At 38.4% G+C, this 14,254-nt stretch overlaps 1 protein-coding gene across 14 annotated transcripts in view; it reads left to right on the top strand.

Annotated features, from left to right (window-relative positions):
- The window catches only part of LOC126297783 (oxysterol-binding protein-related protein 11-like), a 181,463-nt gene that overhangs the window by 63,779 nt on the left and 103,430 nt on the right, over positions 1-14,254 (top strand). For all 14 annotated transcript variants that reach the window (XM_049988973.1, XM_049988968.1, XM_049988974.1 and 11 more), the window contains one exon: positions 12,885-12,973. In XM_049988973.1, coding sequence (XP_049844930.1) covers positions 12,885-12,973 — 89 coding nt within the window. The remainder of the gene's footprint in view (positions 1-12,884; positions 12,974-14,254) is intronic.

The following is a 14,254-nucleotide window of genomic DNA, read 5'->3' as shown; positions in this document are numbered from 1 at the left end:
TTAATGTCTCATTTCAGAATATACTTCCCTCTGCATCACCACATTTAATGTGACAACATTCCATTAACTTTGTTTCACTTTTGGTGATGTTCATCTTATGACCTGTTTCCAAAACACAATCTATTTCCTTCATCTAAGTTTCCAAATCCAATCGGTGTGTTTGATAGAATTACATTGTTATAGGCAAATTTCAAATTTGTCAAGTCTTCTCCATGAACTTAAATTCACCTTTCCAAATTTCTCCATTGTTCTGTTTGCAACTTGCTCAATGTCAGGTTGGATAACATCATGAATAGGCTACAACCCGGTCTTGCTTACTTCTCACATTCTGCTTCCGTTTCGTGTCCAACTCTTACAACTGCAGTCTGGTTTCTGTACAAATAATAAATAACTTTTCACTCCCCCACAGTTTATCCCTGCTACCTTTAGAAACGCTGTAAACACAGGTTTACTTATCTCCAACCAATTTTCTACAATAAATCATAGTCATTATTGTCTCACTGTGTTTCTACATTTCTGCACAAGTGGAACTTTCCTGAGTTCAGGTTCTAACACTTCCTTCCGTAAATAACTTCTTTCAGTGTTTAGCCACTATGTCATATTGGCCGATAACATACATGTACCATTTTTTAAAAAAAGAAAAGGAAGCAATAATATATGGCACTATGAAATTCCAGGATGAAAATATCACCAGTATTATTCAATAGTGTGAACCATAGATTTGGCCATAGTGGACACTAAGTTGGCCACATGACTATGTACAGTCCCATTCCAGTTTGAACTATTGCACATTTGTTTCCTCACTGTGTGGTTGTGGAAAGTGATTGTGGAAAATGCCTTTGTTTGTAGCTTCATCGGCTTTTTGGTAACATCATTCAAGTTGTTGTTGTTGTTGTTGTTGTTGTTGTTGAGGAGGAGGAGGAGGAGGAGGAGGAGGAGGAGGAGGAGGAGGAGATCCAATGATGATGAAGAAGGTGACATAAAATGCAAACAAAATGTTAATGTTGACTAAAATCGTGTTGTGCTAATTACAGCAAGAGGGATACAATGTTGAGTATCTATCCAGAACAAGAAGCAAATGATACACAATAAATATCCTGTAGATGATACGGGTAAATGTGTTGTTCTGTTTCTATTTCTGTCATGATATGAACAATGAAAAGAAATGCCAAATGTGTGAAAACTTCACAGGTTTCTTGTGGAAATAAGATGCCTAATTTTAAAATTCTTTTTTTAAATTATTATTTAAAGGCATATCACATTAAAGTTTACACAAAAATGAAGCTTCAGAATTATTCAGGTGAAACGTGGATTCATGGATATTACACTGTCAATAAATGTTAACTAATTGACAGTGTACTTGGAGTATATTCAAACAAAAGTGCCAGTCATTGTTTAATTGTTGTGCCATGCAGGGTGTTGATGTATAGATGTTTTGTGTGTGACTGTACTCCACTTGTAAAAATATTGGAGTGTACACTATCACTCTCGCCTCTCCTTGTTTCTCATTTGTAAAGATGATTGTGCTGACACCCTGGCCAAGCCTTCAATTTGTTTTGTTAGCTAGTACTGATAATAACAACAAAAAATACTAATACAACCGATGATGATGATGAAGGAGAAAGTGTTGGAATGGCCTATTATTTGGAGCCAGTCCGACATTTTCCTGAAATGACTTAGGAAAACCCTATCTGTTGTTATTTTCCATACTGTAACCTTTGTGTGTCCTGATTGGACTGTCTTTTTATTATGTATGATGTCTTTTACTATATATGACTCTGTATGATCATCCTGCTGAACACATGTATCTCAATCACAGATGACTAGTGATAGTTTTTAGGGTCCGAGCAAAACCCTAGTCTTGGTGCTCTAGTTCTTCAAGTCGAAGTAAATATTTACAGTGGTTACCAGTACTGTCCAAGCTGTTTTTAAATGTGACTGGGAATTAGGACAGATGTATACCATATTTAATATTTAGGTAACTGTTTTATGCAATTTCAGGTGAGCAGAACAACTAAACATGTTTCCATTGAATGATGTATGCTAGGGGCTTTATTCATTTGAAATAGATGTGATCTTATCTTGGAAAGTATTGCGGCAAATATATTGTACTAAATTGTCTTGCAGTGATTTTTTTTCACTGCTGAGCTTAACAATTCTCACAGTAAAGTAATTAATATTATGAAGTGAGTGTTGTTAGTAAGACTTCATTAAGTATAGAAGTTTATGGCCACAATATTTTTCTTAAATTTCCTGGAAACTGATTTTGTTATTCCATACAGTAGAGCGTTGATTATCCAAATGTCAGTCAACCAGATGACTGCATAACTGAACTGTTACTTGCTCGCACATGTCACCCTACAAACATGGATATAGATGTTGCTGTTTACAAGGAAAGATCACAAGGAGAACCTCTCTCTTGTCCCATTCTACCAAAAAGGCAGTTCAGTTTAATGCAAATCTTGGAGGGCTGTCATATTTCAAAGCAAGCATGGGCTGATTAAAACACTTTAAGTAAAGACACAGCATTTGTGAGCATCAAATACAAGGAGAAGTGTATCTGCTGGTTTTTTGGCAGCTGATTCTTTCAAAATCTAACTAAGGGATGTATTGAGGGAAAAAGATGGTGCTCATGAAGACATTTGCAATGCTAACAAAACTGAGCCCAGTTGGAAAACTTTGACAAGAAAAACTTGTGCTTCATGTTGTGAATTAGCAGGTGATGGTCCTAAAATAAGCAAGGATCGTATAATGGCTTTAACTTGTGCTAATGCTGCTGTTATCCATTGATTGCCTATGCTCGTCATTGGTAAAAGTAAGAAATGGCATTGTTTGAAAAATGTTAATATATCCGCAATGCCTGTTGTGTGCACCCCACAGTAGCAATCATGGATGGATAGTACAATTTTCACAGAATGGGTTATAAAAATTTCATACCTTCCAAAAAAGCACAGCAGTTAAAGAACGGCAAAAGGAAGAAAACATTACTGCCTCGAACACAGCACCAACTCATCCATCATGCGATACCATAAACAAAAAGGACGAGTTCATGAAAATAATATTTCTTCCGCCTAACATAACCTCCTTACTTCAGCTCTTGGATCGAGGCACTGTTGAGACTTTCAAATGGTATTGCAGGAAAGAATTGTTACATAAATTATTGTTAGAAGTAGAATAGAAGGGGAAGGAGAAGACAGTCTGTTAAGAAATCAAAAAGTGTTGCTTTGAAAGATGTGTCCTACACAATTGGAGCAGCATGGGATAGTGTAAAGGAACAGAGTTTAAAAGAAGCCTGGAATAAAATTTTGGGTATGGTGGAAAGTTTGTAGAGTCTAATTGGAAATGATGAACAGAATATGTCTGAAATGCTCAATATGCTGAAAAATTCAATTACCATGAATGGGATGAAGATGTTGAAGAATGGATGAATGTGGACAATTTAGATCCAGATTGCCAAATCGTGCAAGATAGCGAAATTGTAAACTTCATCACTGATAAAACTGATGTCACCAGCATCTCAACAACTGTTGGCCCAAAAAATGTGGATGAAAATATATGAGCTGCTTCTGAAGCATTTACATGTTTAGATACTGCCTTGCAATGGTTTGCAACTCAAGATGAAAGTAACTAGTATCAGATATCTGTCCTGAAAAAAGGACATGGCTTAGCTGCTTGTAAGCAGGCAGGCTTGCTTAGTCAGGAAAAATTAAGGATTTTCTAAGTATTAATTCTATACATATGTTCTGCACATATAAAATGCATATGTATTATTATTTTTTTTTCTTTACTAAGCTGTACTATACATATTGCTATTGTACTTGCCTTTGGGATAATGAGAGATTAATGTTGTTATAAATATATGTAGTTTTTATGGGTAAAATGGTAAATAAAAGTATAAAGTTCCATTATCAGAATAAACCGTATTTTCGAACGTCAATGTCCTCCAATTAGTTTGGATAATTGGTGCTCTACTGAACTTTGTATTTGTGGTTCTTCAAAATTTGATCTGGCAGCTTTTTGCTGTTTATTACTTTATCACCACCACATTTGTTGTTGGGCTTATCAAGTTCTCTTGGATTTATGTTTAAGGCATTGCAGTGACATCTAGTGTTTGAGAGATGTGTTTTATTTGAGTAATACATAAAGATTGACACCCCCCATGTACGTGTGCAGCCCCTACCTCCCTCCTCCCCCCCCCCCCCCCACTCTCTCTCTCTCTCTCTCTCTCTCTCTCTCTCTCTCTCTCTCTCTCTCTCTCTCTCTCTCTCTCTCTCTCTCTCTGGTGTGAGGCTTGTGTGTCTCTACCAAATGGGTAGCCATTTTGTAGGTTCAGTTGCATCAGAGGAGTACCTTTTGAGGAGCCATTACAACATAAAGTTTCTGAAGGGCTGACTAATCATAACTTTTAACTTTAACCATCGTGCCCTTGTTGTGTTAATACTGCAAAAAGCTGAAAAGCAAAGGGAATCTACAGCCATCATATTTCATGGAGCTATAAAGCTTTACTGTATGGTTTAATGATGATGGCATCCTCTTGGAAAATATGAGGTGTCTTCAGAACCTTTAGTGGTCAGAAATACATTTATGCTTTGGAGGCACAGAACTCTAATCTCCTTCAAAGTAGTGTCCTTGTTAATGCACACCCTTTTACCAGCACCTTTTGGAATGGTGATTGGCTGGGCCGTGGAATTCAGTGTGATGTTGTCTCTTGACTCAAATCATTTTTGGGGTGTTTTAACCTTAGGAAGTAGCCAAAAGTCACATGAAACCATGTCAGGGGAATAGGTAGTCTGATTAACCACAGGAATATTGTGTTTGCTAAAGAAAGTCTAAATCAAATATGCAGAATGGGCAAGTGCATTATTATGATGAAGCTGCCAAGCTTTTGCTGTCTACAGATCTGGTCATTTGCATCACACAGCAGCATAAAGGCAACAGAGGGCCTTATGTTGTGTACTCGTATTACACCACTCCTTGAGAGTTGAAGAAACTGACTGACATGACCTTGACATTGCTGCAGACCCGTTGTACTTTCTTTTTCCTTGAGAATGTCAGATGTTTCCATTGTGGTAGCTGTATCTTGGTTTCAGCATCGTACCCATAAATCCAGGTTTCATCATCCATGATCACAGTGTCCAGAAAGTTAGGGTTACTGTTTGTATTGTCCAGCGTGTCCCATGCTATTTCCAGATTGTGGTGTTTCTGCTCTATTGTCAGCAGTTTTGGTATGAATTTTGCAGATGGTCTTCTCATATACAAACTGTCGGTCAAATTTGAATGTGCCAATCCAATTATTACCCCCGTCTCATTTGTAAGTTATCATACACTGGTACAGTTGCTGTCCATGACCAAAGACCGCACTTGCTCAATGACATTGCCAATTTGACTTGTTGAGTATCTGCCTGAACATGGTTCACTGTCTATAGATATGTGGCAGATTTGAATCAATTGTATCACTCCTTTATCTGTGAATTGCTCGTGACATTGTCCATGGAAAACATGTTGAATCTGGCAAATGGTTTCCAGGTGGCAAAAGTTAATGCAGCATTTCTGCCCAGTAGTTTTCTCATTTTACAATTTATTGATATGTGATGAGCATTCAATTCATGTCCTATCTTGTCGTCCAACTGCCAGTGACTGATGCTTTCTGTTGATGGAGAAAAAATTCATGAGTGCATGTGGCATGTGAATGCCTCTCACCAAATCTCTGCTGAAGAAAGTCCCCTGCACTTTGTTGGCTTACATGGGAAAGTAGAAGGTTTGATGCTTTTTGAACGCACCTCATATTCCCCCATTCAGATCTGTGGACAGGGTTTACTTAGGAAGGATGTAGTCATCTGAAGGGGAAAAAGAGAACTTGTGTTCTGTTGGTCAAAGCATGGAATGCTAAGTGCCTTAACAGGTAGATAGGTTAAAGATTTAAAAAAAAAAAAAAAAAAAAAAAAAAAATAAGACAGATTGTCGAAGTTTCATATAGTGGGAATTAGTAATGTGCAGTGACTGAAAGAATAGGACATTGGGTCAGGTCAGTACAGGATTATCAGCACAAAATGAAACACTGCTAATGTGGAAGTAGATCTAATAGTGAATTGGAAAATAGGAATGGTGTAAGCTACTGCGGACAGTGTAGTGAGTGCATTATCGTAGCCAAGATAGAGGGGAAGCCAACACACACCACAGTAATACAACTTTGTATGCCAACTAGCACTGCAGATGCTGATGAGATTGAAAGAATGTATGATGATATAAAAATCTAATTCAGATAGTTAAGGGAGAAGTAAATTTAACTGTGATGGGAGACTAGAATTCAGTAGTAGGAAGAGAAAGAGAAGAAAAAATGGGTGAATATGGGCTAGTAATGAAAGAGGGAACTGCCTGGTAGAATTTTGCACAGAGCATACTGTAATTATTGTTAATGCTTGGTTTAAGAATAATGAAAGGATGATGTAAACATGGAAGAGACCTGAAGAAACCAGGCATTTCAGATAGACTACATAGTACTAAGACATACATTTCAACGTCAGATTGAAAACTGCAAAACATTTCCGTGGCAGACATAAACTCTGATCATAATCTATTGGTGATGAACTGCAGGTTTAAAATGAAGAAATTACAGAAAGATAGAAAATTGAGGAGATGGATTTGAGAGTTTCAAAGGTAGAAGTAGGCAACAATTGAGCAAACAGGGAAGAAAACCAGGGAGAAATTTGGAAAGGGAATTAAGATTCAAGAAGAAGTAATTCAACCTTTGAGGTTTGCTGATGATTGTAATTCTTTCAGAGACAGCAAAGGACTTGAAAAAGCAGTTGATTGGAATGGGTAGTGTCTTGAAAAGAGGCTATAAAATGACCAACGACAAAAGTAAAACAAGAGTAATAGAATGTAGTAAGATTAAAGGAGTTGATGCTGATGAAATTAGATTTGGAGATCACCTGCTGAAAGCAGTCTGTAAGTTCTGACAATAAGATAATATAATTGTTTCAAAATTTAGTGCTGCATGAGAGTGATAGAGATTAAAAACTAACAAAGAGGTACGGAATCAAACTTTGGGGGGGGGGGGGGGGGGGGGGAGAAATCTAGTGCATGAGATAATTAAAAGAAGGGACCAGTTAATAGGACACATCCTGAGGCATTCAGGAATTGTCTGTTTGGAAATGGAAGGAAGTGTCTTGGGTATGGGGGAGGGGCTGATTGTAGAGAGAAACAAAGGCTGGAATACATTATGCAGGTTGAAACGGATGTAGGTTATGGTGCACATGCAAAGATGAAGAGGCTTGTACACATTGGACTGGCATGGAGAGCTGCATCAAACCAGTCTTCAGACTGAAAACCACATCATCATCATCAACAACAACAACAACAACATAAAGACTGTACTGCTGTTGCCATCTAAATGTAAGTGTATAGAATAATAAGAAAGATGTCGATGATGGCAGAAAACTTCCTAAAGATACATACACATATCTACAGATTGAATCATCAAGTAGAGAAAGAAGATATTGTAAGGAATGCTGTTCCAAAAGGTAATTCTATTTATGAAAAAATATTGGGTTAGTCAGTAATGACATCATGTGATGTCTTACATGGTTATCAGTAACTCCTACCTGGTCTGGAAGAGAGGCTAGGTGCTGGTGCTTGAATATTTCATATACTTTGGTGCAACATTGTTTGTACTGTAAAGATTGAGTGAGTTCTTAGCACTCGACAGATGTTGCAATTTTTTTAGATACAAGGAATTAACCATATGAGACTACAGGCAAACTGATAGAGAATACTTAACACCACTAGTGAATAAATTAGAAAGACTGCATGAAGCCTACAATAATTTTTAGTTATCTCCTGGTGGAAGATCTATCCAAAAATGTTAGGAAGCTCTGGTAATAAATAAAGTCAATGAATAAGTCTAAAACTGCTGTGCTTGTCTTCTGTTGAAACAGAAGACAGGAAACAGCAACATTAAGCATTAGAAATGTATTTAAGCACGAGGATACTACAATATCAATGTTTCATTGCTGCAAGGACTTATAAATGAGAGAGATGGTTGTAAGCTCCTCTGAATAAGTCTGTTTGTTGATGATGCAATTGTGTAGAGGAAAATCTAATAGCTGGATGGTAAGGAAATGCAAAACAATTTTGAAAAAATTGCCACTTTGTCTAGGCAGCTGCAGTACTCTTTAAATGTGGATAAGTTCAGGACAATCTGTATACTGTAGAGAAAATTAATGGTGAACATCTTGAACTTGTCATACCGTATAAGTAGTTTGGGGTTATACTAAGAAGAAAAATGAAATTGGAGATCACTTAAAGTCAGTGTTATGGGAAGGTAAAGGGAAGACTCAGATTTGGTGCAGAGATTCTGTGAAAGTGCAAGTGCACCTGTAAATTGAATTGCTTTAAAAACAACAGTATGACCAATTCTAGAGTACTGCTGCTATGTTTGATGTCCTGATGAAGTATATATGACAGCAGGCATGGCATAAATTCAGAGACAGTGTAGTTCATGTGAAAGTGTAACAAGAGATGCTTGTGGAATTTGAATGGAAATTGTTGGAAGAAAATCGAATAGTTCTCAAGAGACCTTGGTGAGTAAATTTAGAGAACGTGTGTTTGAGGAAGATTGTTATGCTACCACCATCATGTACCTCATACAGAGATCATGAGACTGAGATAAAATAGGTTAGGGTCATTACTGAGGCATGTAAGTGGTTATTTTTCTCTTGTTTAACCTGCAAATAGAATAGTGTACATAATTCTTAAAATGGGTATGAATTACTCATGCATGGTAAAGTGGTTTGTAGAGAATGTAGATGCAGATGTTTTTGTAGACATCAACTGTGTAAAACTTAGTGCGCATGTGGAGGCCTGCTTGGGCAGAGTATTAAGTACTTCTCATCAAGATGGTGGCAATTTTGAAATGGTATCACTCCTAAAAGTATCTTATAATCAATGAAGCCCCTGTTTGACTGAAGTCTGTTGATCTCAAGGTACCTTCCACCTGATCATCTACTGACAAAAAATAATAGTGGCTTGAGATTATCAAATTATGGCAGCACTGTGCATCACAGTACATTTTGTGAATAATATTGTTTTTTGAACGGATATTATATAAAGTATTGCCAATGTGCTGGAAGAGGAATGTGAAAAAGAACTCTGGCAGGAGAAAAATGTAACTTAAAATGTGAGTAGTGATTTGACAAAAACATTTTGATTGTAATGCTTAAAATAATTGTGCTTCCAGAGCACATCAAAGTGAGTTTAATGGGGCTGAGTGTGAGAGAAAATCTGTTGGAACAAAATGAATGCACTATTTCAAACTCCAGCAGTTCAACGACATTACTCTAGCATATCAAGGAGAGGCAGCTTGTAGAAATTGGAGCAAAGTCAGTCATGGAAGAGTTACCTGTTTGTCCTTGAAAGTTTACTTTTGTAGTCATGAGACTCGTATTGTATGAAATAACTTGCAGCCTGTATAATCTGTAGAAAAATAAATGGAGAAACTCACTATGGCAACTCATGTAAAAAAAAAAGGCCTACACAGCACTATAGCATTTGTTACTCACAACTTCATTTTATCTAGCTGTGATAATGATAGTTGGGAGGACTGACTTTTCTACATAGACCCAGCCAGGTAATGCTACCAGAAACTTCTGTTTTTCCAAGTGCCCTTGCATTAAACTGTGTTACTGTTTACGCATCACCGGCCCACACCTGTACAACACAATTTGTCAAAGTTTGTCAACCACCTTACAGGATCCAGCTTTTCCATTGCCACACAGTGATCACTGGTAGGGTCAGTGGAATGTCAGTTCCACCACACGTGGAACTTGCAACCGTGATTTCTCTCTGTATTGTCTATTGATCGTGACAACACCTAATTGTCAAGTCTGTCACATCTGGAAGCATTTCACAAAAACGTTAAGGGAAACTTTCACAACTGTTTTAACATCATATAGGTAACTGGACATAGAAAAAAGGTGTTTCATTTCCTCCCTTGATGTGCCTCAAAAGACTATTATTCCCTTGTCGGTTATGAGTATTGAATTCACTGGTTACAGAGAAAATATCTTGGAGGAGATATTTAGTTCTGGTCTTGTCTGGGGTCCAGAACCACACGACTCATTTCTTTTTATGTATGTTCAGAACAAATGTTGCTGGTGGCTCTCTTCACAGCAGACTTTCCTGAACAAACAGCACATGCTAAAGTTTTCTTGATTTTGAGAAAACCTAAAATATTACTTTGAACAGCTCCAGTAATGTAAGTTTTGTGGATGTTTTTTATGTTAACATGCTTCTGTCTCTTTCTTGGACATTTTAGATATTGAATAGATGACTTTCTGCTCAACCATCTTGACTAGGGTAATCGTGCCCCTTAATATGTTTACAGAACATCTTTGCTGTCACAATCAGATAAAGAATTTTTGTGATAAAGGAGTTCTATTGAGTATTCCTTATTCATGGATTGTTTCTCTATTTCATTCCCCTCTTCTTTGTACCTGGGATTCGTGTTTATTACTTTGCTAAGTATAAAATGACAACTGATCAGGATCATGTAAAATTTTACAGAAGAAAATATCTGAGAAACAGACTGTATTGTAAAACTATAAAGTAAATCATGTTACATCTGGACTGAACACGACCCTGCAAAGGCACTTTAACCATAGGAAAACTTATTTCTGTATGCACCAGTTTGGTACTCTCCAACTTCTACCCATTTTCACGTTTAGAGAAAATTGTGGCTAAAGAACCTTTTGGTTCTGACGGAGAGAGGCTATAGCACCTGTAGATGAGTTGCTTTTGCATATCTTCCAGAAAGCAAATATACTCACTGTAATAGCTTTGGATGAAGTGCATTGACCTAAATGTGGGATGTGTCAAAAAACAGGGTACTTTTGCAGTTTTATGTATTTCACTGCCAGGCAGAGGAATTATTTTGTTCCTCACAAAAACTTTTATTGATGAAACTATCTGGCAATGGTATACCAGCCTATAATCACTGAATTTTGATAATGTGACTTTTACCATCTCCTTATTATGCTGTGTTGTCTAACATGAGTTTTCTTATTCCTGTGGGTTAAACTGTTACTGTGTTGAAACTTCCTGGCAGATTAAAACTGTGTGCCCGACCGAGACTCGAACTCAGGACCTTTGCCTTTCGCGGACAAGTGCTCTACCATCTGAGCTACCGAAGCACGACTCACGCCCAGTACTCACAGCTTTTACTTCTGCCAGTATCTTGTCTCCTACCTTCCAAACTGTACAGAAGTTCTTCTGCGAGCCTTGCAGAACTAGCACTCCTGAAAGAAAGGATATTGCAGAGACATGGCTTAGCCACAGCCTGGGGGGATGTTTCCAGAATGAGATTTTCACTCTGCAGCGGAGTGTGCGCTGATATGAAGGTAGGAGACGAGATACTGGCACAAGTAAAGCTGTGAGTACCGGGCATGAGTCGTGCTTCGGTAGCTCAGATGGTAGAGCACTTGCCCGCGAAAGGCAAAGGTCCTGAGTTCGAGTCTGTCGGGCACACAGTTTTAATCTGCCAGGAAGTTTCATATCAGCGCACACTCCGCTGCAGAGTGAAAATCTCATTCTGTGACTGTGTTGCTTGTTGTATGAGTCTGTATTCTGCGTTTTAATGGAGTGAATTATAGTTTTTGACAGTATGGCTGCTTTAGCCCGCCCGGTTGGCCGTGCGGTCTAACGCACTTCTTTCCGGGCGGGAAGGAGCGCCTGGTCCCCGGCACGAATCCGCCCAGCGGATTTGTGTCGAGTTCCAGTGAACCGGTCAGTCTGTGGATGGTTTTTAGGCAGTTTTCCATCTCCTCGGCGAATGCGGTCTGATTCCGCTTATTCCGCCTCAGTTACACTATGTCGGCGATTGTTGCGCAAACAAGTTCTCCACGTATGCGTACACCACCATTACTCTACCACGCAAACATAGGGGTTACACTCGTCTGGTGTGAGATGTTCCCTGGGGGGAGGGGGGGGGGGGGGTCCACCGGGGGCCGAACCGCCCAATAACCCTGGGTTCGGTGTGGGGCGGTGGAGGGGTGAAGTGGACTGTGGTGGTCGTCGTGGGGTTGTGGACCACTGCGGCTGTGGCGGGGACAGAGCCACTCCGTCGTTTCTAGGTCCCCAGTTAACATACAATACAATACAATGGCTGCTTTGAATATTATATGAAGACTTACGTCTCTCTCTTAGTTCAGAATTAGAGGAGTTTGGTATGGTTTTGAGATGTGTGTTTTATATAAACTACCTCTTAAGCATAGAGCATGAAGATTTTAATTTGTGTGATTTTGTATATTAGCGCTTACACATTTCATTTAGATTTGGACTAATTCCTAGTTTTTACATTGTAACCAATATTCAACTTTTTATAGTTTTTTGTGTATGCTGAAGACTCCATTATTGAGCATCAAGCAACGTGTCACTACAGACTCCCTTCCCAACCTACTGACTCTGTACTTCACACCAAAACTTTTATATAACTTTTAATAGAAGAAACTCGGCACCAGTAGGTTTACTCTTACGAAACTTGAGACAGGGCCTTTTCAGTATTTGTGTGCTGCAGCTCTCACTCAGAAAGTGGAACTAAAGAATGAAACTGCTGTTCCATACTTAAAATATACTGCAGTTTATGATATAGATATATAAAATGAAGCAACACAGTGGTTCCAGTATTATTTTATTGTCATTGGTGGGATTATTTTTATGAAAAATATCAACACTCTAGTATGGCGGTAGACAGGGGTGGGAGTATGATTTAAAATTTACTTCCTGCATCTTAGTGATTATTGTGTTTTGTATCTGTTACTGCACTCTTCAATTTTTGTTGCTATTTTATTAATTGGAATACTTCTCATTGTTGTCAAATTTTCATTTAGTGTACCTGAAACACAACCATGGCCCACAAATTTATCATCACCACCACCATCACCACCACCATCACCAACATCTGTCGATGCTTCATTAGGTGAGTAGTTTGAAATCTCTCTTAGTTTAATATAGAAATGGAAATAAACCTGACCTAAACATTAGTGGCTAAGCATACGTGCATCAGTTTGCTGCTTTCCTAGAGTCTTTCTGAGCAACTTCTGCTGCAAGTACTGTAGCTGCCCTTAATTAAAATAATGCAGTTACAAAATGTACACTTCTGTATTATTTTACTTGTGAGGTATGCTGCTTTGTTCTGCTTTCCTGCATCAAGTGTTCCCCATTAGGTTCAGTGTTGTACTTAATTAGCTTTTTCTGCTTTTGAAAGCCTACTAGTTGAATATGTTTCAAAGAAAGATCAGTGGCATTGTGAGGAGATTGTTACATGAGCCTGTGCTATAAGACTGCAAGGCATATAGCATTCACCTTGCATTTCTTTAAATAAATGTTTGTGTTCAAAGCGTACTATAAACATTTGTGGTGGGCGTACTGTAAGACCTTCGGTACACGCACCATCAGATTATTTGACTTGTCGCTCTAACGAAGTAGGCGAGTGTCAGCAATATGTCTCGTGGTCTTATCGTGGCGTGTTTATCTTCTGCCGTTAGGTCAGACGATAGAAATGCCACTTGCACGCTTAGAGTAGCAGATTGACGGTGACCAACTTGATTAATTTTCACACACATTTATTAAAATAACAACATTCATAGACCTTACTTAACTTGATTCTGGATGCTGTTTACAATTGACAATCTGAAGTTCCTTTGGTCTTAGTATGTTAATTTTATTCTCACATATCTCTGATACTTGACAAAGTGTCTATTCATTTATCTTTATGGCTATGTACAGGAATATGGTAATCTTATTTTGTGCAGACTGAAACTTGACTATAGACTGGTGCAGACAAATGCAGACTGACTAATCGGAGGTCTGTACACTCGTTATAATACCTCGAGCGTTCAGGTGTCACTGAGAAAGTGGGATGTGCTAGGAGAAAAGGCTCTACGTTAGCAGCAATCTCATTTGCTGCGTTACCTATTAATACGCAGATCAGCAGAAGCAGAATTTGGTCCGTCTCTAAGACAGCACCATCTCGTAGTGCGGTTGTGCGCTGTTGTGCTCAGCGGTGTGCGCTCTAGTGGGAAAGTTGTGTACGTGCGGACTACGCGGAACTATGTACACAACAACATTAGTTTCTCTCTCTCTCTCTCTCTCTCTCTCTCTCGTGTGTGTGTGTGTGTGTGTGTGTGTGTGTGTGTGTGTGTGTGTGTGTGTGTTTTAAAATGCAAATGTGATGAAAATAAAATCCCAGTTTTTATGT

Source organism: Schistocerca gregaria, chromosome X (assembly GCF_023897955.1).
Source record: "Schistocerca gregaria isolate iqSchGreg1 chromosome X, iqSchGreg1.2, whole genome shotgun sequence".
NCBI classification, from domain to species: Eukaryota; Metazoa; Arthropoda; class Insecta; order Orthoptera; family Acrididae; genus Schistocerca; species Schistocerca gregaria.
Note: the sequence above shows the minus strand (reverse complement) of the source record. Positions and strands in the feature narration are given on the sequence as shown.